This window comes from Pimephales promelas, chromosome 4 (assembly GCF_988280905.1).
Source record: "Pimephales promelas chromosome 4, fPimPro1.hap1.1, whole genome shotgun sequence".
NCBI lineage: Eukaryota > Metazoa > Chordata > Actinopteri > Cypriniformes > Leuciscidae > Pimephales > Pimephales promelas.
Window position 1 is genome coordinate 40,225,092 of NC_142772.1, and position 24,443 is coordinate 40,249,534.

A 24,443-nucleotide genomic window follows, 5' to 3' on the forward strand; every position below is an offset into this window, starting at 1 on the left:
TGATTTTAGGTTGTTATAAATAAAATATAGGGGATTTTAAAGTCCATAGATGCCTTTCCTTACGTAGCTACGCAGCAGCTCTACGCGGAACCTTTTATTTTGAGGTAACCGTTGTGAGACGGATCTGTTTGAAGGACGGAACCTAAACAGCCACGTAGGATAGGCAGGAGCACGTCTAAGGTTGGTGCTTAATTACTTTTTTTAGCATCTCTTCTTATCACCATACTAATAATTCACCATTTCACGTGACGACTGCTAGGTAGAAGCGTGGTCGTGTGTCAGTGTCATGTCTCAGTTGCTTTTAGATAACCGTGCGATGTGGCTAAGTAGCTAAAAGGCTGATGCTAATGAGATCAGAGATTTATTATAGGCTAATAAACTCACTTTAACACTGTATCTCCAGTGGTTTTTCACTTTTTCCGTGCTGCTGGTTATTTATTATGATTGACATGTTTGATGCTGTGCTTTCATTTTCAATTCATTGCTCTGAAATAAGGGAAATAATCTATGTGACAGTTGACGTTAATTAAAAATGCTGCTGTCAGTCTGATCTGTCTATATGTGATATTATGAGGTCAGGTCAGTTATATTATCGCAGGTCAGTTGTCTGAGAAGTGTCTTAAATCGCACTAGTCTTTAGACTCGTGTTGATGGTTCAGTTAGTCTAATCCTCTAGCATTGTGTGAGACAAATCTCATTCCTCCACTACATGACACGTCATGACACTTAACTATAATAACCAGGATAAAGCAAACTAACTACAGTGCTGAAAAGTTTACATAAGGAAGAATATATGCATTCGTGTTTATGAAGGATGATTCTGTTCGATATAGCTCAGTATGAGTCATCACCACCTGTTAGCAATAATGTGTTCAAAATTTATTATAAATATTGACAATAAAGCATTCTCTTCAGTGAGTGAATGTTGACTAGCTAAAACATTAATTTTTAGTTTATTTATTGAATTTTCTTCACAGTAAGACAGACAACCTTTGTGTTGACAGCTCAAAGTGTTGACAGCTGACTGTGTTGACTAAAGCATATTTTGCATATCATGCATGCATAAAGCACTACAGGTACTATTTTCCGATGCATTGGAAACCTATTAAAAGATAACGAATTAAATTGTATTGCTTTTCTCCATAAGAGACTTTTGTATTACTGTTTTTTTATTTAACATTTTAATCTATATGCAGTGTTGAGCTATGGTTTGAGCGAACAGATGGTTTTAAAGGAATTGAGTGGGATTTTAGAGGAATTAGCTCGCTTGGCACCGGGTAGTCATAGGTATTGTTATAGTAATAGGGTAGTTGAATGACATGCCATAAGAACATTCTAGTGAGAAAGAATCTCTTATTCATTTCTAAATGGAAATGGTGCTGTTTTAAAAGGTAATAGCAAGTCTAGCTAGACATGGAACGTTTTGTCCCATGTCTCAAGAATCAATGAACTGACATTTAAACCATTCCCTCTTTCTTGCCCCAAATTGAGGTGGTATGAAATGAATTAGTGAAGAGTAAAAAAAGTATTTCTTCAGTATTGAAAAGTATTGATTCCAGGATCAGCAAAGATATTGATTCAGGAACATGTTGTGAATCACGTTCTCTGTATATCACCAATGTGCCCCTCATCAAGACTGCTTTAGGATCTTGAACCCTTCTCACAGTATGGATGATTTTAAGTAATGTTTTTATTCCTCAGGTTCACCAAGGACTGAAGCCGCCGGCACCATCCAGGCCAGCCTGCAGTCTCAACCAAAGTTTACCGAGCATGAAGTAAAGTTGAATTGCACTAGTGAGGCCCAGCTTATTTTTTAATGGATGCTAGAACAGCATCTGTATTTCAAGAGATATGGAAAATGGAAACAATGAAACGGCCTCAATCGAGGCCATCCCTCAGCAGCTGAATGCACAACATCCAGACAGCAATACTGTAGAATCTCTGAAGTCGGAGATATCAGCCGTAACAGAGAAAATCCCAAATGGTGAGTGTTTTTTTAGATTAAATTTGATGGATGATGTTCTAAGTCAAGGGTTTTCAAATTGGTGATGACCCACAGGGGGCTGCAAGAGTATGCTAGGGGGTCTGTGGAAAAGTTCAGAGCAAGGTGAAATACAGTTTTACTAATTAATGAATTAATGGTTTTAATTCTAAATTTGCTAATTTGTTCCCCTGATGTATAAATCGTGTGCACAATTTTATTTTTTTACGTGCGGGGCTCCGTATAAAATATACTGTATATATAATAATCAAATAATAATATATATATATATAATCAAAAATAAATAAATAAGAAAAAAAGGTTGATTTAAATAATAAAAACACTTAAATAAATAACCAGAAAAAAGCATAATGTAACGTAAAAGAAACTAAATATTTTCCAAATATTATTTTACACATGTTTGTAATAAATTTTATAGTATAAATTGGGTCTTTATAGTGTATACAAATATACAGTTTATCCTCAAAATGTGAGTGCAGGATTCACTGTTAAGCTGGTCTTATGAGAGTTGTTTGTTGTGTTCAGTTCATTGAAAACTTGGCAAAATTTCAAAGTGAACATTTGCTGTTTACTGCGTCACTTGGCTTTGAGATGTTTTTTTCTTCCCACTTTTCAATGCTATTTATTACCTTATTAAGAAGTATTTGTCTCTAGATATATCCACAAACTTCCCCCTCACTTTTAGAGTCAGTTTCCTGAACTGTCACTGTAGCTCGATTGGGCTGTTTGACTTGTTCTGCAAGACTTGCGCACAGGAGGTCTTCCGGGCTATGCTGGTCTCTAATTCTGAAAGTTGTGAATGACCAAAAAGCACCAATCATAACCTCATAACATAGATATAAACAGGCTAATTTAGGTTGTGCTTTGTACTTTAAATGTGTGCAAAGTAACAATTTACCCATAAGGAAAAGAATAATGCTTTGGACAAGTATGTTCAAAATGATCTTGACATGTTGAACATGGTACCCCTTAATGCTGGACTATTCACTTTATCTTAGTAATAGATGCTTCTGTCTGTAGAATAAATGAATTACGGATGACACATTTGTTTTTCAGAATTGTAGGTAACAATCAGGTTCAATTTGTTAACAATAGTGAAATTCATTAGTTAAAAATCAACTAACAATGATAAATACTTCTAAATCATTTATGAGCATTCTTAGTCAATGTTAATTTCAACATTTACTAATACATTATTAAAGTCAAAAATAATATTATTTAATGGACTTGAGCTAAGATGAACTAACAAAGATTAGTCGTGTTTTTGTTAAATAATTTACAAAAAGAAATGAATACGGTAACAAATTTCTGGCTCATTGTTAATGTTAGTAAATTCATTACTAATGGGACCTTATTGTAAAGTCTTACCAAATAGTTTTTGCGTGGAGTGATATTAACTAAAGCGTAAAAAGTGCTCTTTTTGGGTACTTTTTTTTTTTATTTCATCACATTTTTACTTAACTTTCAATAACTTTCGATGTGATAATTTAATTTTTTTTGTTTATTTGAATTTTATTAAGTTTATTTTTTAGCAAGGTCTACAGACTGGTCAATGAAAGTTGTAATAAGATCAGACTGAACAATGAAAGTTGTAATAAACCAAAATATATTTCATGATATGTCATCCATGCTTGGCTTGTAAAACACAAAAATCATCTGTAAAAACACTGTTTGCTGAATCCCTTCTCTTTGTTGTAGGTCATGTCCAAGCAGAGCTGTTGCCAAACGGAGAGGCCGTGGTGGAGGGTCAGGAAGCTCACGGAGGCAGAACCCCACCTCTGGCAACTCCTCCCCTGGGCAGCCGCCTTGCCGACTCCCCCCTGAGCGCACAGCTGGATCCAGGTGTGGCCTCTTTCCCTGACAGCCTAGAGAAGTCTGAGGCAGCTCTTGCAGAGGGCTCTATTCACAAGGGTGACGCATTGCAATCGCTCAGACTAAGTATTCCTATGCAGGAGACCGAATTGTGTAAGCATACGATATTGGATAACCCCCCCTCCGAATCACCCTCGCCCCTTCCTGTTGTGTCGTAATTCCTTGGCTTTTGAGGCTGATTTAGGCTAACCCTCCCTGTTTGCTGTATCCTATTTTTGCCTGCTTCTCCATTTTGGCTTGCAGAGAGATTTGAATGGGAATCTCTTCATTGCATAATGTCCTAATTAATTAATTAAAGGCTAATACGTCTCTCCTGTGATTGTTGGTGCTTTGATTTTTGACAATTCTGTGCATTACCGGGGTGTTGTGCTGGTTGGTGATTCAGGAAAAGTTTAGCTTTTCTGGGAACAACATAACAAGATGCATGTTGTCTTGCCAGTATTTAAGTCGATTTGGTTTGGACGTGAAATATGGCTGAACTAATAACTAACTGATGCAGAAATTAAAGTGTGCTTTTCACTTTTTCTAACTAAGGCAGATGGAATGGCTTATTTTGGGTTGCAGAGATCACATGGTGTTTGCTCTACTAGGATGAGCACGAAGCTTCACTTTTAATAGACTTGGGATGGGAATCATGAGACATTTTAATGATTTTGGTTCCAGTTCCACTTTACAATTCCCTTAATGATTCTAATTACTGATTTTTCTTGTACTTTTGCTCTGGAAAATGCTCAGCAGCCTGGTTATTATTCATTTCGGATTTTAACAGAGCAGTAATAACAAATCAGATTTTATTATACAGTTCTAGCAACAACAACAAAACACTAGGGCTGTCAAACGATTAATCGCATCCAAAATAAAAGTTTGTGTTTACATAATATATGTGGGAGCACTGTGTATAATTATTTTGTGTATATATATATATATATATATATATACATACACATGCATGTATATTTAAGAAAAAATATTTATATATAAAATATTTATATTTACATATCATATAAATTATATATAAATCTATATACATGAAAATATTTCTTAAATATATACAAGCATGTGTGTGTATTTTTATATATATATATATAAAATAATTATACACAGTGCTCCGACATATATTATGTAAACACAAACTTTTATTTTGGATGCGATTAATCACGATTAATCGTTGGACAGCCCTACAAAACACATTACCATATTTATTCCTATTTTTTTTTTACTTTGAATTTAGTTTTTCTGTAAGGCCATTGTACCAAAACATATAAACCACCAAAAATATGCATTAAAACAGAACTTTTAATTGCATTAAAACTAATAATAATGTGTGCATATAAAACACTCACTCATCACCATTACAACTGTTAAAAAAAAGATGAGAAAGATGACTGTGCATATTGCGTTTTTGTCGTCTTGTATTTTTAAAAAATGGAACCAGTTGTCAAAGCCATCTCTAGAAATAGCATTGTCAAAGAAAGCATGTTTCAGGATTGATGAGCTGTATTATCAGTCTCGTATAATCAATAGCCTGTTGCACTCAATCCAACACAGCTTAGTTGACAATATCTGAACACCGGCCTATTTTTATGTAGCAAGAGTTTTTGTGCATTTGCTGACTGTGTCTTTCTTGTAGCTTCAAAAGAGCCGTCAGTGGAGATGGAAAATGAAGAAAAGATTCGCCAGGAAGCTCGCCGGCGTCTAGAGGAACAGCTCAAACAATACAGAGTACAGCGACACACGGAGAGAGTGAGTCAGCAAATGACAACTTTCAGTTTTTATCAAATGACTGATGTTGAATTCAGTTAATAGTTTGGCAAAAAAAAAAAAAAATAATTAATTGGCATAATTTACTCACCCTCATTACGTGTTGATTTTCCTTGTCTGTTTTATTTCAAGTCTTCTGAAGTCATAATATAATTTTGTGAAAGGGACAGAGCATATTTTAAGTCCAGTGTATTTAAATATGGCACATGAAGAAGCTTCTAAATTGACTTGAAGAATGTTGAACGATAGGTTCATTTAAATGTTTTGGTTTGATATTCACCGTTTATTCATTTATTTTCACATTCTCATTCCTTTTGTGTTCCTTGGGGAGAAAAAAATCAAACAGGATTGGAACATGAGGGTGGCCAAATCATTTGAGTAAATAATTTATTTAATATTAGCTATAGGTGGACTCGATGGACTTAATGTTAGATAAACAGTTAAGTGTTTGCTACTGTTTCCTGTTTTACATGTCATATGTTCAATCATCATTTCTTTGTCTCGTTCAGACCAGGCGGTCCACTCCTAAGAGCCGCCTATTTAGCACTTTGGACCCAGAGCTCATGCTCCATCCCGAGGGTCTCCCAAGGGCCAGTACTGTTGCCATGACTAAGGAATACTCTTTCCTGCGCACCAGCGTTCCTCGTGGTCCCAAACTGGGAAGCCTAGGAATCCCTTCCAGCAAGGATAAAAAATCCAAATCATCTCGTTCCAGCAAGATCCACTCTCTCGCTGACTACAAAACTCCCGAATCTGACTTTAAAAGCGCAGAAGCACCTGGTGGGGTAGTTTCTGCGTCTGCCGACTCATCGTTTAGCTCGCTGCATTCCTCCATGAGCTCAGTTTCCACCATTTCGCAAATCAGCTCTGGGACCAACAGCCATTTGGAAACATCTCAGCTAATCCGAGACAACGTCTCTGAGGTGGATGGCAGCGAATCAGGTTTCAGAGCTGACGGCAATGACAGCGATAGCTCGTCCTATAGCAGTGTGTCTACCACAGGGACATATAATATGTTAGCTGCAATAGCGAATAAGCCAAAGGCTCCATATACTGTTGAAGGGCGAGAGATTGCTCCAGAAGCCATGGGCCACTTTCCATCACTGCAGGAAGTCCTGCAGGCAGCCACTGAAGAGAGACACATGGAAGAGCTGGAGCAGGACAGCGTAGAGCCTCGCAGTCGCAGGGACAGCTTCTCCAGCAGGTATGGGCCCACTATGTCCACCGGTTAGTCCATTCCCTGAATATTTTTCGACCTTTAGGTGAACATTATTGTCTCTCATGAAACCAGCCCATTAAACTTGCATGATTGAATTATGTGTTTTCAGTGTGTCATTTGGGAGTTCTGTGATGGGGACTCATGATGAGATGCTGCAAGTGCTAAAAGAGAAAATGAGGTTAGAAGGACAATTGGAGTCTCTTTCATCTGAGGCCAGTCAGGTGAGTTAACCTGGGACTAGGCATTTGTCCAATATTTGCTAACTGCCAGCAACAGTATATAAGGCAATGTCTTTGTATTAGTGGTCAACTGATATGGATTTTTTAAATGTCTGATGCCCATGTTTAGAGAGAAGATTGGTTTTAATATTTATAGTTATGTTTTAAATATTTACAAAATTGTGTGTGTGTGTGTGTGTGTGTGTATATGAAGAGTTCAGATGCAAAAGCCTCTAAGTGCCATTTGAAATTTTCTTCTAGATTATCATTTTTATCAAGCTTGTATATTTAAGTTCAGTGATTTCACTTAAATGGCAATGATAATTACCTATTAATTGTTATTTAAGTGAAATTACTGAACTTAAATATACAAGTTTGATAAAAATCATCATTAAAGAAGAAAATTTCAAATGGCATTAGAGGCTTTTGCATCTGAACTCTTCATATATATATATATATATATATATATATATATATATATATACACATATCCACATATCCACACACAAACATACACACACACAACATTGCTGCAATATAACTAATATTTATTTTATATAATATTTTTTTCTCAAAAATCTTTATTTTTTTCCATTTAATCCTTTTTTAGTATTTTTTTCACAAATAACAACATTTACATTTTTAATACAAATACAAAAAATTAAGTAATCACTGTAACCACAGCCATTCAAAGACAAAGTTTGAGGTCAAGTAAATTTTCATGTATTTTAAAGAAGTTTCTGCATTTTATTAGAACAAAATATTGTAAAACACACACACACACACACACACACACACACACACACACACACATAATATTATCATAATTTAAATGAACATTTTATTTATTTTAATGTATTTTAAAATATAATTTATTCCTGTGATGGCAAAGCTGAATGAATTTTTAGCAGTCATGTGTCTGGTCTACAGTGTCACGTGATCCTTTAGAAATCATTCTAATATGCTGATTGATTTGGTGCTCAAGAAATATTTCTTATCATCTTAATATCTTATTATCATTATATCATAATTTTTTCTTTTCAGAAATCTTTGAATATAAAGTAAAAAAACAGGATTTATTTGAATTACAGTTGTATTGTAGTATTATTTATAAATGTTCACTTTCACTTTTGATCAATTTAATGCATCCTTGGTGAATAAAAGTATAAATTTCTTTTCAAAAAATCGTATTGACCTCAAACTTTTGAACAGTAGTGTGCGTGTTTATATATTTATTAATTGTTATAAATGTACTTCTTAAAAGCATGGTTGAAGCCACCTGGATCATTTAAAACTGTACCTTCATTTCCAGGCTCTGAAAGAAAAAACGGAGCTCCAGGCACAGCTGGCTACAGTAAATGCTCAGTTGCAGGTCCAAGTGCAGCAAACCCAGGCCAGTCAGGAGAGGCAGAGCACCCTCACCTCTGAGGTCACCACGCTACGCTCCAACTGCTCTGCACTGGAGAAGGCTATGGTGGATCTCCAGGGCAATCTGGAGGGGAAGAACGCCAGCCTGGCCTCACTGGGCAATGACCTGCAGCTGGCTGAAGAGCAGTACCAGAGGCTGATGGTCAAAGTGGAGGAAATGCAGGAGAGCCTGAATACCAGAGACAACACAGGTGAGGACAAATGGTAGATGTACATGTCAGGGTTGAGCTTGATCAGTTGGTATACTCAATATCAGTCTCAATGTGTAAACTTTACTCAGATATTGAACTGAACTGGACCAACACTGAACTGTCTTGAGTTGACTTGACTGTCATTACTCAGGACGGTTAACATGGTGATAGCGCTTTTGCCCACTAGTATCTGTAGATTTGAGTACATTTAGTGCCCTGTTTCAATCACTGTTAAAAAATTATCTAGTATTTGACCAAAATATTGGCCAAGGTGATTGATTTGGCTTTTTCTGGTTAAAAAAACAAACAAACAAAAAAACATGTTAACCCATAATTGTACTCACTTGACTGGTCTAAATAAGAAATCTTTAGCTTGGGAAAGGTGCTTTTTAAAAATAAAACTTGATGATTGTAAGTGAAAAATGTATTTGATTAAAGTGAACATCAACCAGTCGCTGATGACATCATAAATGAACAAATAAGCCGAGCTGAGACTCGAATGCGGGTTGCCTTGTTCACAGCTATGGCATATGACACAGTGCTGCCCACAAGGCTATTTTGATCAGTTCTTTTGTCTTTTGGTCATTACGTTTCTCACAGATTTCTTCTCATTCTAAATCAGATACAGAGAAAGTAGCACAGTAAAGATTACATTTAAATGAATGCATTAGTGTGAAAGAGATTGCATGTGACTTAATTCTACCTGGCAGCGTCTCTACTAATAGTGAAGCTATGGGTTTCAGTTACTAAGAAATATGTGCTAGAACTTTTCAGTTTCTAAGCTATTTTATTGATAAATCACTGAACAGTTTTGACAATACATTTCTGTGCTACTAAATGTGCGAGCCACTGTCCGTATACTTTAAAACGTGCGTTCACCCGAGCAATTTTGAGCATCCAGATGGTATAATCAAGCATATCTTGTGGAGCGCTCTCGCAGTATGCATTTATTTGCCATTGATCTGTCATTGATTTTAATGGTTGGAAACAGAGTGTAAAAGTGGACTTTAAGGAGTTCTTATCCTTTATAGGCCATGCCATGATCAGCGACTAGTCGAATGAAGTTTAAAGCCTTATGCCAGAGCATTAAAGTTCGAGCATTCTGTGCAACCCCTATTACATAATTGTTCATGTCTCTCTCTATACACCTTTGTTCAAATGTTTGGGGTCAGTGATTTTTCTTTTTAAACAAATTAATACTGTTATTCAGCAAGGATCCATTTAATTGGTAAAGACATTTCTGTTCTTTTAAACTTTCTATTCATATTCAAGTTATCCTGAAAAGAAAATTCAGTTTCCACAGAAATATTAAACAGCACAACTGTTTTTAGCATTGAAATGTTTCTTGAGCACCACATCAGACTGATTCAAAAAGTATTACTGAACTTTTTAATTAATTTTAAATAATAAACTTTTTAACTAAGTAATACTGAACATTAAAAAGTATTAACCCCAAACTTTTGAACTCCACATTATTGTTTCAGTCCCTTCAGTTCAACTCGTCTGTGCAATGCAACCCCTATTACATATCATGTTGGTTGTTTTTCCACTTAGTCTCTGAGTTCCGGCAGCAGATGGTAGGCCTGCAGACACAGCTTCAGCGGGTCCAGAGCGAGAGGAACGCTCTGCAGAGCAGACTGAAGACCTCGCAGGCGGAAGTGGACTCCCTGCAGCAGCTCCGCATCTGGTACCAGCAACAGCTGAGTATGGCACAGGAGGCACGTGTGCGACTGCAGGGAGAGATGGCAAACATGCAGGTATAATGTGCTGTTGTAGGTGAAGTGTGATGGTGTATAAATTAGTTTTCCCATAACATGTATACTACCATTCTCAGTTTTGAGTCAGTAAGATTTTTAAATCTTTTTGAAAGACGTCTTATTATCACACCAAGACAGCATTTATTTGATCAACAATACAGTAAAATTGTAAATCATTATTACAAAATAACTGTTTTCTATTCAAATATTTTTTTTTTCTTTGGAGGCAAAGCTGAAATTTCAGCATCATGACTCTAGTCACATGATCCTTCAAAAATCTTTCTAATATGCTGATTTTGGTGCTCAATAAAAAGTTACAATAAAGACATTTATAATGTTGCAAATGTAGTTCTCTTCCAAAAAACAAAAACAAATTTAGCACAAATGTTTACAACATTGATAAAGATAAGAAATATTATGTAAATGTAATGTCTTTATTGTACCTTTTGATCAATTCAATGCATCCTTGTTGAATAAAAGCTCATTTATTTAAAAAGAAAGCTTAAAACATCTTACTGAACCCTAACTTTTAAACGGTAGTGTATGTATTCAGAATCAGAAAGTTTATCAGAAAGGTACAGATGCAGAATGGCCATCTTTAGCATTCATTTGTTTTTATAATTACTTTCAGGCTGGTCAAATGACTCAGATTGGTGTGTTGGAAAATCTGAAGATGGAGAACGTTACTCTGTCTCACAAACTCACAGAGACGAACCATCGGTCTATAAAAGAGAAGGAACGGATTGCTGTACAGCTGCAGAGTATAGAGGTCTGGCACTATATTTTGTTGTTAATAAACAATGAAGTTGAAGAAGAAAGAGTGAAATTGATTAAATCTAAAGATCATATAAACAATATAATAGATTGATTCTTATCCAGGCGGACATGTTGACTCAAGAAGCATCCATACATCAAATCCAAGAGGCAAAGACGATGGTGGAGGAAGATCTTCAGCACAAGCTGGAAGAGTTTGAGGAGGAGCGAGAGCATCTTCTCAAACTTGCTAATACAGCCACAACACTGGAGAGAGAGCTAGAGCAGGTATCTAACACCAGCGCACACACACACACACATACAGAGTTATAGATTAAAACCCATCAGCATTGTACTCTTGAACAAGACTCTTAATCCAAGGTTTCTCCAAATTGTAATATGTTATTTTAAATATAAACATTCCCTAGTGATGTCAAGTCGAGTCCCCTTTATTTATATAGACCCTTTTACAGTTGGTAAACATGGTGACGTTTTTTTGTGGGCGGAGCTTAGGTGGAGGCAAAAAGATCCATCTGGCCACTTCACTAACGCTAGTTAGCAAGGATTGTTAGCTTGTTTTTTAACAATGACTGGAGAAAATCCGATATTATCTTAATGTGTAAGGTCACTCAGTGTCCAGGACCGCGATTGTTATTTCCAAAAGTTATTTTTAACGGACGGAACCAGATTGGCCGACCCGTAGCCGCCTACACGCTCACTCATGGACGATCTGACAGGATTAACGACGTACGTTACCTCGGTTGAGTGGCCTGACTTCTACACCTACCTTATAGAGAAAACGATCGTAAAGAGAAACTGAGGCATATAAATCTTTAGATGCCTATATGGTCCTGTACAAGACTTGTGTGTATGATCCGCAGTTCTGCCGAGCCAGCGCCGAGACCACGACAATGTAAAGCGTGACATTACAGTGCGATTTTAATGATGTGAATATTTTCTAGAAATAAAAGTTCCAGATACAGCATATTCATTTTTCATTGATACTTGCACCAAACAACACAACAAGATGACATTTAATAATAGTAACAATTATTTAAGCTCCTTATTATGTAGCCGAATCTTTGCTGTTTAGCATTGGCCGCCTGCAGTTTTCACTTGTTTTGCCTCCAGCTAGCGCCGTGACGTAACTGTGACGTCGGCGCAAAAGGGGTCTATAGTGCTTTATACAATGCAGCAGCTTTGTACGTACACAGTGTGTACACAGTGATAAACGTGAAAGTACTGATCAACAATACACACAGTATTCAATTCTGCTGTAAAGACAATAGTAAACCGTCATTATTCAGTTGAAAGTAGTTCAGTGTTGATTTAGTCTGACAGACGATGAAGATGTAACAAGTTCATCGGATGTTATGGGAAGTGTTCCCGCTTCTGGTTGGCCTAATTTATGCAGCCTAATGACTCAAACGACTGAACTTCTTCTCCATCCAGGTCAAACTCGTTCTCTCCCAGAAAGACGCCCAGCTGGAGCTGTTACAGCGTGAGCACCTAGAGCTGATGAAGCAGCTCACCACTACTCAGGACAACCTCCAAACCAAAGAACAGGCCCTTAATCAGCTGGAGGCCCGTTACCAGGAGCTGCAGGCCCAGCTGGAGGAGCTACAAACTGATGCCACAGCTAAAGAGGAAACCCTGCAGTATCTCCAAAATGAGAAAATAGTCCTGGAAGTGGCTCTGCAGGCAGCACGGGCAGATAAGAGCGAACTGGATGATGGCGCAGAAAGGCTTGGAGAGGAAGTGCTGTTGGCCTCAGACACACTTGACCAGCTTAGACAGGAAGTGCAGGTTAAAGCAACCCAGGTGAGAGGTTTGAATCAGAGTGATGTGTTTTTTTTTGTAAGTGGAATATTAAGATGGGTTCAGATTGCATCTTTTCCCTTTCTCTACAAGATTGAAGCTCTAAAGCAAGAGAATGGCACCCTCAAAAAACAGGCACAGAAACTGAAAGAGCAGTTCATGCAGCAAAAGGTAGGTGGCCCAATGAGTTCCTTCAAAATGTATACTCCAAACATATTTAGATTTATTGAATTAAGATGCATGTATTTGAATTGCATTTAAAATTGGTATAGACTTTATTTTAAGGTGTTACAGTGTAATCAGATTTACATACTGAGTAATATTAATTAACATGTACTTACCATAGAATTAGGATTTGGTTGAGGGCTAGTTGCATGTAATTTACTGTTATTACTATGGTAAGTATATGTAACAAGGACACTATAAAATAAAATGTTACCAAAAATTCGGTTCATTTGGATTACACTGTTTTAAACAAACTAATAAACTTAAAGTGATGCATATTTGTCAGTCATACATAAATGAAACGGGTAAGATTTCTGCACTAAAAAATAAAATCAATCATGGCATTGTTTATAATTTACCAATTGATTTATATTTTATTTTTAATAATATTTTCAAAATGCATTTATTCTAATTACTTAGAATCAGTATAATAAATCTGTTAGTTGTGAAAACTAAAACACATTCGGTTAAAAAGTATAAACGTTAAAATATAGCTAGCTGTGGAACAAGCAATATTCAATTAGTTAAAATGTATGAGACTGAAACAAATAGGATTTATGACGATAAATATATATAAAATGGTTTATTGTGTATTTAAAACATTCAGTTTATTAGTTCTATTACAGAAGTCTTATCTGTTTCTTACTGGTTTCATTTATGTATGACTGACAAATATGCCTTGTTTGTTGCTGGATAAGACTAGTTGTGTTTTAAAAGTGTCCTTAATCTACTGTACTCTTTGTTGCAGGTGATGGTCGAAGCTTACCGGAGAGACGCCAGCTCCAAAGACCAGTTGATCTCTGAGTTGAAGGCTTCTAAAAAGCGTCTGGTGGTGGAGGTGAAGGACCTGAAGCAGGAGCTGTTAAGAATGGAGGGAGAAAAGAAGAGTGCAGAGCAGGAACAGGATCGCCTTCAGAAGGAAGTGGAGAGAGTCCAGCAGCAGATGAACAGCCTGGAAGCCCATTTACTATCCGTACAGACAGAGAGAGACCAACTTGATTCTCAACTGCAGGTATACACACACTGCATTACTGAGATCATCTCGGTTGCAAGGATACAGACATTTTTTCCTACATAGACATACAGGCAATTAAAGGGATACTTCACTTTTTTTGGAAATAGGCTCCCTCAGAGTTAAACAGTTCAGTTTTACCGTTTTCGAATCAATTCAGCCAATTTTCTGATATTTAGAAGAATATCAGTAACCAGACCGTTTCTGGTCTCATTGACTTCCATAGTAGGAAAAAATATATACTATGGTAGTCAATGAGACCAGAAAGTGTCTGGTTACAGATATTCTTCTAAATATCAGAAAATCAGCTGAATGGATTCGAAAACAAATAACTCTGGGGGAGTTGTAAAATGAGCCTATTTCCCAAAGAAGTGGAGTATCCCTTTAAGGCAGAGTGCAACGTGTCCTATTACTCTGACAACTAAGCCCACTGGACGGAATGTAATCAGCATGTTATGCTAAAAAACATCATTGTTTTAACCGTGTCAAAGGATTATTTCACCATCCTATGTATTACTGCACACATAGGCATACTGACTGTGTCAAGATCCCCACAATTTACACATTATTCCTGCTGATGCTTCACATCTTACTGCCTATATCCACTTTTGTCTCCTTAAATGCTGGCTTTAACGTTTCGGTAGCTTATAAAACCTTAGTTCTTGTTTTTTTCCAGCTTGTTTGCTGGACACCCGGTCACAGTAGCTTTTAGGCATTGTTCTGTCTTTTGTTAGAAGCAAGAAATGACGAGGCAGCTTCACACAATACAAAGTCAATGCAGAGGGTTGGATTGTATACAAATTAAATAAATAAATTAAAATACAAATCGGATATTTTAACTTGTAATGCTATTTCACAATATTACTGTTTTTACTGTACTTTGTATAAATGTAGCCTTGGTGAGTGGCAGAGACTTAAAAAAACAAACATGTTAAAAGGTATTACCAACCCCAAACTTTTGAACAGTATTGTTTATAGCATATTTTGACACTTTCTATGTTGTTGCTTCAGTCCCTTCAGTTTGACCAGAACCATCTGGCATCCGTGACCGAAGAGAATGAAAATCTGAGGAAGAGGATTGAACAAATGCAAGATGAAGCCAAGACGTGAGTCACAATCGCACCGCCTCTTCTGCCATAAGGGTTTCCATAGTGATAGTTTTGCTGCTCAGTCTTTGATATCACTGATATGTGATGTGACATATAGATAATAGTGTGAGTTGAGATAACAGTGTGTGAAAAGCATGAGGGTTTGGGATGTATTCTTCCTATTTCATCCATTTATTAAACAAATTAAAAATGACCCTGAAAAGTTTAGAAGAACATAGGATGGTGAAGTAGACCAAAAGTGTTTGTCTAACTTGCTGTTATGCACCTGTTCTTTCCTCTTCCAGCGCCATCTCAGAGCAGAAGGTGAGGATGAAGCGTTTGGGCACAGATTTGACCAGTGCGCAGAAAGATATGAAGGCCAAGCATAAGGCCTATGAGAATGCAGTTGGCATTCTGAGCCGAAGGCTACAGGAAGCTCTCGCCGCCAAAGAGACAGCTGAGGCTGAACTTGACAAACTCAAAGCTCAGGTTTCAGAGGGAGGAAATAGCCTGGAATTTCAGGTAAACTGGTTGTGATAGTCTACAATATAAACACTGAAAGCATTGGGACAGAATGATCATAATTCTTTCACTGTTAAAAACTCAAAGTATTGCAGTGGTGCCGTGAGTAACTACAGTGGATCTTATTTTCTAATAACTGATTTATGTGTATTTTTGTCATATCTTCAGGCCAAGGTGGAGTCCCTGAAGAGAGAACTGGAGGCAGTGAGCCAGAGTAAAGCCATGCTGGAGAAAGAGCTACAGGAGGTCATCAACCTCACCAGCACCGAGCTGGAGGAATATCAGGAGAAAGTGATGGAACTGGAAGACGAGGTGAAAACTTGTTCTCATTGGCTTAAAGAGACACTATGCAGTTTTTTAGCTTAACTGAACAGCTTCAGAGTTATTGAAATGGTAATAAGACTTCTTTTGGGTTGAATTGGCCATCCCCCCCCTCCCCCCTCACAAAAAAACGTGTCCCTGCTTGATATACAACCACTAATATACAATCGGTTTTGATGAGGAAAATAAACTATACTACTAGTGCGGATTAGAACCCAGAACCTCTGACACGCTTGGCAAAAGCTCTGCCACTGGACCACTAAATTTCATGGAGATAATTGTCGGATCTATGTATTTAATAACGTGAAAATTCTCACCACAAACAACATTAGATCGCATTAAACAACAAATTAAACCCAATGTACTATTGTATACCATGTAACGCGTCACGCCATGTCACACTCTGCGTGAGTGGTATTTACGACAGTAACGTAAATACAATTACTCCACCGCGACTCTAGGGGTCGCTGTTTGTCAAAAACGGCATTCCTTCATGGTGCATGGCATATAGCAAACCTGTATGGTTTGGTAACAATTAACATGTTTACATGCACATAATTTTCTCAGGACAGAAAATTGTAGTTAATGTTTTTGTTTTGTTTTTTGCTGAATGAATGAATTTGCTACTTTTCGTAAGATTTAATCGGTAAGATTTTGTTTTTGAAAGAAGTCTCTTATGCTCACCAAGGCTTCATTTAGTTGATCAAAAATACAATAAACAAATTGTGAACAATTATTACATTTTAAAATGATTTTCTTTTTAATATATTTTAAAGTGTAATTTTCAGCTTCCATTACTCCAGTTTTCAGTGTTTTTCAGTGTTACAGTTTTCAGAAATCACTTTGGTCAATCAAATGTGTCCTTGCTGAATAAAGAATTAAAATAAATGTTACTGGCCATAAACCTTTTAATGCTACTGTACATGTATGTGTATCCCCACTATTCTCTTGCCATATTAGAGATGGTTACTCAGTTAATTCATAATAATTTAATCAACTGTGATTTTGACTATGTGTACACTGATTTGCTCAATTCTTTTAATGTTTTTTAAAAATAAATGCTGTCCTCCTTGCTCCAAATTTCACTGATAGCTTTTATTTCATTAAAATTTTTAAAGTGAGTTTTACATAATGGACAGTCCATTGCAATTTGTGAAAGAAGTGGTGTTATCAAAATGTAAGAAATGTGTTTTCACTTTTTTTTTGCACAGCTCCAAGAGTCACGAAATTTTAAAAAGAGAATTCGTCGCCTGGAAGATGCTAATAAGAAGCTTACCCTTGAGCTAGAGCATGAGAAAGGAAAACTCTCTGGGCTTGGAAAATCCCACAGTGCATTGCGGGAACATGCCAATATTCTAGAGGCTGCACTGGCCAAGAGAGAAGCAGATCTTGTCCAGCTCAACTTGCAGGTGTGATGCGACGTGTCATGTCATCCTCATTGACAATACTTTAATCATTGGAATTGAATAGTTTTTTTACAATTTGTTTTTTGATTTGTTTTGATTAAACATCTCTGTACTCTTTCACTCCAGGTTCAGGCAGTATTAAAGCGTAAAGAAGAGGAGGACCAGCAGATGAGACAGTTGGTGCAAACGCTGCAGACTGCTCTGGAGAAGGAGAAAATAAAAGTCAAGGATCTGACAGAGCAGGTTAATATATGGTTTAACATCTGCATAGCATTTTCAGTTCCCCTTGAGAACTCCGGAAGACTTTGGTTTATTTTCTGACGCGCACGTGTGTGACCTGTGTGTTTGTACGCTTTGTTCAGGTGGCGGAGGCCAAGCTGGAGGCAGCCCATAACCGCAGGCATTACAGGGCAGCCATGCTGGAGCTCAGCGAGATCAAGAAAGATCTGCAGGCCAAAGAGGAGCTTGTCAAAGCCCTGCAGAAAGAGGCTAAGACACTTGCGTAAGTTTTCCAGACACTCTGGGTTATAGTATCACAGCTGCCTTGGAAACTCTAATCATAGAACACATCAAGACATCTTTAAGGTCCAGTTTTCCTAGAGTGATGTACTGATGGTTGTAAGATATGTGAAGAACTGTAAACGCAGTGATCATGGAGATCAATACCTAGATTGCTTAATGAGTTTCAGATGTGTGTGACTTCTCAGATTGTGGTGGTATCTTTTGTGAATTTTTCTTTCTGTCTCTTACAGAGCTCAAGATGAGAAGCACTCCGAGGAGGTTTCTCATTTCCAGGAGGAATTAGCTGATGCTCATGCTCAACTCCAGATCCTTCAAAAACAACTTGATGATGAGCTCAACAAACAACCCCTCACTAACCAAGAGGTACAGTTTGGCTTTGTTGCAAAAGCTACCTCTCTGTTTGAACCTTCACAGAGCCTCTTTCAATATATTACTGTTATGCTAAAAAATGCTGTCTGGGTAAGCAAGTTGCAAGGTTTCACAACCTAGGTTTGAGTGTTAATGTGAATCAGTGTCTAGATGTGAATCAGTTAAGTGTGTACAGTGTGTGTGTGTGTATATATATATATATATATATATATATATATATATACACACACAACTTTATTCACATACATACAGTATACTCGCATAAAGGTGATATATACAATATAGCAAATCTCAACTGCATGATTTTATAATATATATATATATATATATATATAAAATCATATATATATATACACTATATATGTATGTGTATATATATTTATATATATACACAACTTTATTTACATACATACAGTATACTCGCATAGCAAATCTCATATATATATAAATACACACACACACACACAATATATATACAATATATTTATATATTTATTTATATATTGTGTGTGTGTATATATATATATATATATATACACAAAATCATGCAGTTTAGATTTGCTATGTTGTATTTATCACCTTTATGCGAGTATACTGTATGTATGTGAATAAAGTTGTGTGTATATGTGTGTGTATATATATATATAATACAATCTGTCTCCATGATCGTTTATATCATTGCAAAATGTAAAGTATATTATAGAAAAATGTTATACATACATATTCGCATAAAGTGATATATTTTAATCTAGCAAATTACAATATTGTAAAAATTAACATCATGATTGTGTTTTGAAACAGTGTGTGTTATGAAGTGTTATACAAATATATTTGACTTGACATTATCTTCATAGCGAACACTCTCAGAAAAAAAATGTTTTTTTAGTGCTAGTAATTTCAAGTAAATTTTAAATAAATTTTAGGGGTCGATGAGGTACAAAAAGTTGTCTTTTTAAGAGATCTGTCCCAGTGAGGGTACACATTTTTGCTTATGTTTCCCCCTGACCGTTACATTTTACCAACATGACAGACCCAACAGTAGTTAGTTTCATTCATGGCTTTGAAATTTATATTGATCTTTTTATATATATATATAAATGTATGTATGGAGAAAAACAAATTTACTACGTATTTATCACACTGTATTCCTGTCTCTTTGCAGGTGGAGGATCTGAAGTGGGAGGTGGAGCAGAGGCAGCGGGAGATCGAGACACAAAAACAGCAGCTGGAGATGGTGGAACAGTGTCACCATAGAGAGATGGACACCCTGCAGGACATGCTACAGGTGCGCTGCTTTGTTCAGCACTTTCAGCCAGTTAGTTACTGTTGTTTTTTTTTTTTATTAATTCTGGTCTTTTTTTGTTTGATGTGATGTGTAGAGGATAAAGGTGGAGCTGGAGATGGTGCAGGAGGATCTTAACGGCACGAGGAAGGATAAATTCATGCTGCAGGCTAAAGTGGGAGAGCTGAGGAGCAGCATGAAGACTGTTCTTCAGCAGAACAACCAGCTCAAACAGGATCTCAAAAACAGCAGGCTCAGAAAGGTAAGATAAGCTCATTTTAATAAAAAGTTTATACTGGAAGTAGGTTTGTAATATGTAAAGGTAAGTGTGTAATGGAATATTTTCTCTCAATATTTGTGTTCCCACACCAGCGGATGGATCTAAAGGGGGAATCGACCCCTGTGACGCCAGTAAAAATCCCAGACTGCCCTGTTCCTGCTTCACTTTTGGACGAACTGTTGAAACCCTCAACATCCGTCAATAAAGAACCTCTCAATAATCTCCACAACTGTCTGAGACAGCTAAAGTAAGACTTGCACACATTATACCATAGCTAGGAGAGTGTGCACCCTGTAACACTGTCCCACTATTACGACTAACTAAGTTGGCAAACAAGTAGCAGTGAAAAGAAGAAAAAAAGGCCTTTTTACATCTGGTCACCTCATGCGTTTTCTCTGATCGGATAGTTATCATATCGTAAAACAAACCAGGTTAAAAAATGCCCTCCGGAACTGGACAAGTGTAAATGCATCTGGTTGTTTAAAGAAACCACATATGTACTCTTCCCGAAATTTTAAAAAATTAACTTTTGAGAGTGTGTTATAGGCTATATAACATGTTATAGCCAGATATAACAGCACTACTACAACATGAATCTTCACAGATGAGCAGCTCTCTAAAAAGCCAACGCGCAAACTGCCGCAAATGAAACGCGCTCAACACACAATAATCTTTATTAAAAGTAGTTAGACTAAATGATCTTAATAGTGCGGATGCCGCTTTCTCTCCTATTGCGGTCTTTGATCTTGAAATTAGCTGATGATAAATAAAATGCAGCTCTTGCTTTAATTGACATGAACTCTGTTAAATTTGCATATAGTGTGGGAATTGAAGAACGCACATGGGTTATTTTTTTTTATTGAGATGTATACATCATCTGAAAGTGGAATAAATTAGCTTTCTATTTATGTATTTATGTATTTATCCTATTTGTTAGGATATGACAATATTTGTCCGAGATACAACTATTTGAAAATCTGGAATCTGAGGGTGCAAAAAAATGGAAACATTGAGAAAATCGCCTTTAAAATTTGTCCATCCATGTTCGCGATTTTGCTGGATTCACTCACAAAAATAAATGTTTTATATATTTACAGTAGGAAATTTATAGAATATCTTCGTGGATCATGATCTTTACTAAATATCCTAATGATGTTTAGCATAAAAGATGTCATTTTTGATATATATATAAGCATTGTCTTTTTGAAGATATACTCAAAATATACTCACAAATTTACTGTATACTACACAATAATTTGGGGTCAGTAAAAAAAAAAATTTAATACTCAATAATTAATAATTAATACATTCAACATTAATAATAACAGGATTTGTTTTTCTTGATCACCGAATCATTATATTAGAATGATTTCTGAAGCATCATGTGACACTGTAGACTGGAGTAATGATGCTGAAATTCAACTTTGCCATCACAGGAATAAATTGCATTTAATATATATTTAAATAGAAAAAAAATTATTTGAAATTGTAATAATATTTCTTGTTTTTTGATCCAGTAAATTCAGCCTTGCTGACCATAAGAGACCTCATTTAAAAACATTTAAAAATCTTACTGACCCCAAATTATTGAATGGTTTGAACTTCTTTTTGTTTATCAAACTTTAATTGAAATAAATAAATAAATAAATATTTATTTGTTTATTTATTTATTTTGACATGTTTTAGTTTTACTGTTTTTTAAATGGGTCTGAGGGCCTGAACATTCTCAGAGGGAGGATTTTAAGTTGTCATAGTCGTGACACAAGACCACATATATATACCCAAAGTTTAAAATGAATTTGAACAAAAGGAGAAATCTTTCGATTTTTAAACCCCTAATGCAATTACACAAAACCTGCTCTCCCTTCTCCACATATTTCATATAAATAAAGCTACCACAATCACGTAACAGATTGCCTTCACCTTGTGGGCGTCTTCTTTCTCACTCCTCTGATGGTCATTTCTCGTAGGCAGGAGATGGACAGCCTTCAGAAGCAGATGGAGGAACACACGGTCACAGTGACGTCATTAGCCAGCGCAGAGGAGGAGCTCCAAAAACTAGGGTTTCATGACACCATCAGCAACGATTCGTCTAATAAAGCAGAGAATGAAGAGATACCGGGGGAGATGCAGCCCTCGTAATACACAAAGGATCCTTAAAGACACTGAGGAGAGAGTTCGGTTTTATCTTCATGGGCACTTTTAGGTTTCTTTGTTTATTTTCTCGAATCAACTGCCAACATTTGGCTTTATCCTTATCTAACCAAGATTATTTGGGTGTTACAAAGTGTTTCTCTATACCACAGCTTTATTTTTGGGGGGTCGTTTTGGTGTAATTACTTTTATCACTATTTATTTTCAGTTTGCTGAATAGAGCTGCTCTCTCTCTATCTGTTTATCTCGCTTGCAGTTTCACAGTAGTCACCCACCTGACGTTCAGCTTTGATTTAGTTTTCTTTCTCATCTCATTAGAGGTGCAGAAAGAGGTTTGTGAGTGCTACTGTAGGCTGCTTAGCCCCCCCTCAATCTGATCTACAGCAAACATCCAGTGACCTATTGACCTAACTGGTCAGGTGTATATTCTACATATCCGTCTGGTGGTAGTTCTCACTTCCTGCATGGAGAATTCAGCAGCTGAACTGTTCTTCCATTCCTCTGTGCCTGTGAATGAGCTGACCTCTCATTCCATCACTGGACAGATGCCTGATCTAGAGCTGTTCCCTGCAATATAATGCAAATACTATGAAAAACAACACAATGTAAGTCCCATATCAAGCTTTTTAAAGCACAGATCAACCCGGAATGTTTTGTTTTTCCAAAAAACGGATTTTAAATCAGCATTCTTTAGTTTTTCCAGGCCTCAAATCAAGTCTAGAGCGATGCCAACTTAATATCTACATGTACTCTGCACTGTGTTCTGCGTTACCCTATTTAGGACCACTGTTTTGTAACGCACTGTAACGGGACCTTGAGGTTGTACTTACAATATTATTCTTCACATCACAGTCTCTTTCTGATTCAAACTCAGGACCTGAAGCCCCAGGAATGTACGTGTGAGACTGGGGAAATAGTGGCCCTTTCTGTACAGGGTAATATCTCATACATCAGGTCATCCAATATCAGCTAATATCTGTTTTCTGTCTATGGTTTGCAGATGTGAGATCCCATAGAAAAGGTCTTGATAACAGCTGTCAAAGTTTGACTAGTTCTCTTTAGGGCTGCGCCTTAAAATCGATCAATTATGGAAACCTTTAAATACTACTAAAAATGTATAGCTTGAATGAACCTATAAATAAATATTTCTGTCTGAGAGATCTTGGGAAATAATGTAAAATTGGCTGAATGTGCTCTTGAAAGTAGTGTTGAGTGTGTTGTATGTATATTTATAATATATATGGAAGGTGTTGACTTATATTGCACAATTGATAAAAGAAAACAAGCTTACTGACTTTCAGGTATTGACAGATGTAAAATATTACTTTTTGATGGAGAGATCTTGCCATTTTTTTGCCAGTGTTGATACTATGTTCACTTATTTAAGAAAAAAAAAATGCATCCCATTATTCTCATGGATAGTTTGTCATTACAGCCTTAATTATTGGAGATGTATGCAAATATATTTTGAATAATGTATTTAATTAGGTGTAATATTTTTTTCTTTCTTTCCCCTGATGTGTTCATTTCACAAACTCCGTCTGTTGGTTGTTTATGTGGAGCTGAACTTAAATTTGTAATTGGCTTGAACTGTTTTAAATGTGTTCTGAGATAATGACATTGATCTCCATGTACGGTGGTAACCTTAATACTGCTTTAAATGACATAATGGGAAATGAAGCTTTACACGCTAACATGTACATTTATATTCAAATTATTAATACATAAGCATTCAGCAAAAGGGAGGACACGGTTTTTAATTCACTGAAACCGTAATGTGTGTTAATTACTGTACTGACTAAAAGCACGAGTTTCTGTTCAATGTTTACAAAAAAGTTTGACTTAATTCTTTGCTTGCTAAGAATTTTTATGGGACGTACCATATTGAGTGTAAAATAAAAATCATTCTGTAAAATGATCACATCTTGTCTTCTTAGAATGATATATTATGTTATGAAAAAGGAAACACAATTTGATTCCAAATCTGCATTATAGCAGATATAATTCACAAATGGTCAGTAACTGCCTGCTGTTGCTTGAAGACATTCTGATTTGTATGATTTTAAAAGTTAAAATGCAATATCTACACATATCTTGAGATACTGTTGTAAATACTGGCCTATTTGATATGAATTGCTACATAGAGTATGGAAAGTATGCAAATGTTCATTATCAACTTAATATTATTTCCGCCACGGAACAAAATAACAATAATAAACGTAATTGCGGATTTTTTTTTTTTT

General features: G+C 36.3%; 1 protein-coding gene across 2 annotated transcripts; it reads left to right on the plus strand.

The window, feature by feature from the left end:
• Positions 1-74: 74 nt before the first annotated feature.
• On the plus strand, positions 75-24,118 carry golga3 (golgin A3). Of its 2 annotated transcripts, none has more exons than XM_039658358.2 (24): positions 75-180; positions 1,702-1,984; positions 3,701-3,967; positions 5,505-5,617; positions 6,145-6,839; positions 6,964-7,075; positions 8,385-8,691; positions 10,246-10,448; positions 11,080-11,217; positions 11,328-11,489; positions 12,654-13,022; positions 13,113-13,190; positions 13,993-14,256; positions 15,268-15,362; positions 15,650-15,866; positions 16,035-16,178; positions 17,399-17,596; positions 17,720-17,836; positions 17,956-18,095; positions 18,346-18,478; positions 19,647-19,769; positions 19,864-20,028; positions 20,139-20,293; positions 22,017-24,118. In XM_039658358.2, exons 2-24 carry the CDS (start codon positions 1,852-1,854, stop codon positions 22,186-22,188), a joined length of 4,500 nt encoding a protein of 1,499 aa, XP_039514292.2. In that variant the 5' UTR covers positions 75-180; positions 1,702-1,851; the 3' UTR covers positions 22,189-24,118. The 2 variants fall into 2 exon arrangements, with proteins under 2 accessions (XP_039514292.2, XP_039514293.2); XM_039658359.2 differs by having other exon boundaries at positions 3,701-3,844.
• The last annotated feature ends 325 nt before the right edge of the window (positions 24,119-24,443 follow it).

Coding starts and splice junctions, on each gene's coding strand:
- golga3 (XM_039658358.2), top strand. CDS start 1,852: ATGGAAAATGGAAACAATGAAACGGCCTCAATCGAGGCCATCCCTCAG. Junction 8,692..10,245: donor GAATACCAGAGACAACACAG/GTGAGGACAAAT, acceptor TTTTCCACTTAG/TCTCTGAGTTCCGGCAGCAG. Junction 13,191..13,992: donor AGCAGTTCATGCAGCAAAAG/GTAGGTGGCCCA, acceptor TCTTTGTTGCAG/GTGATGGTCGAAGCTTACCG.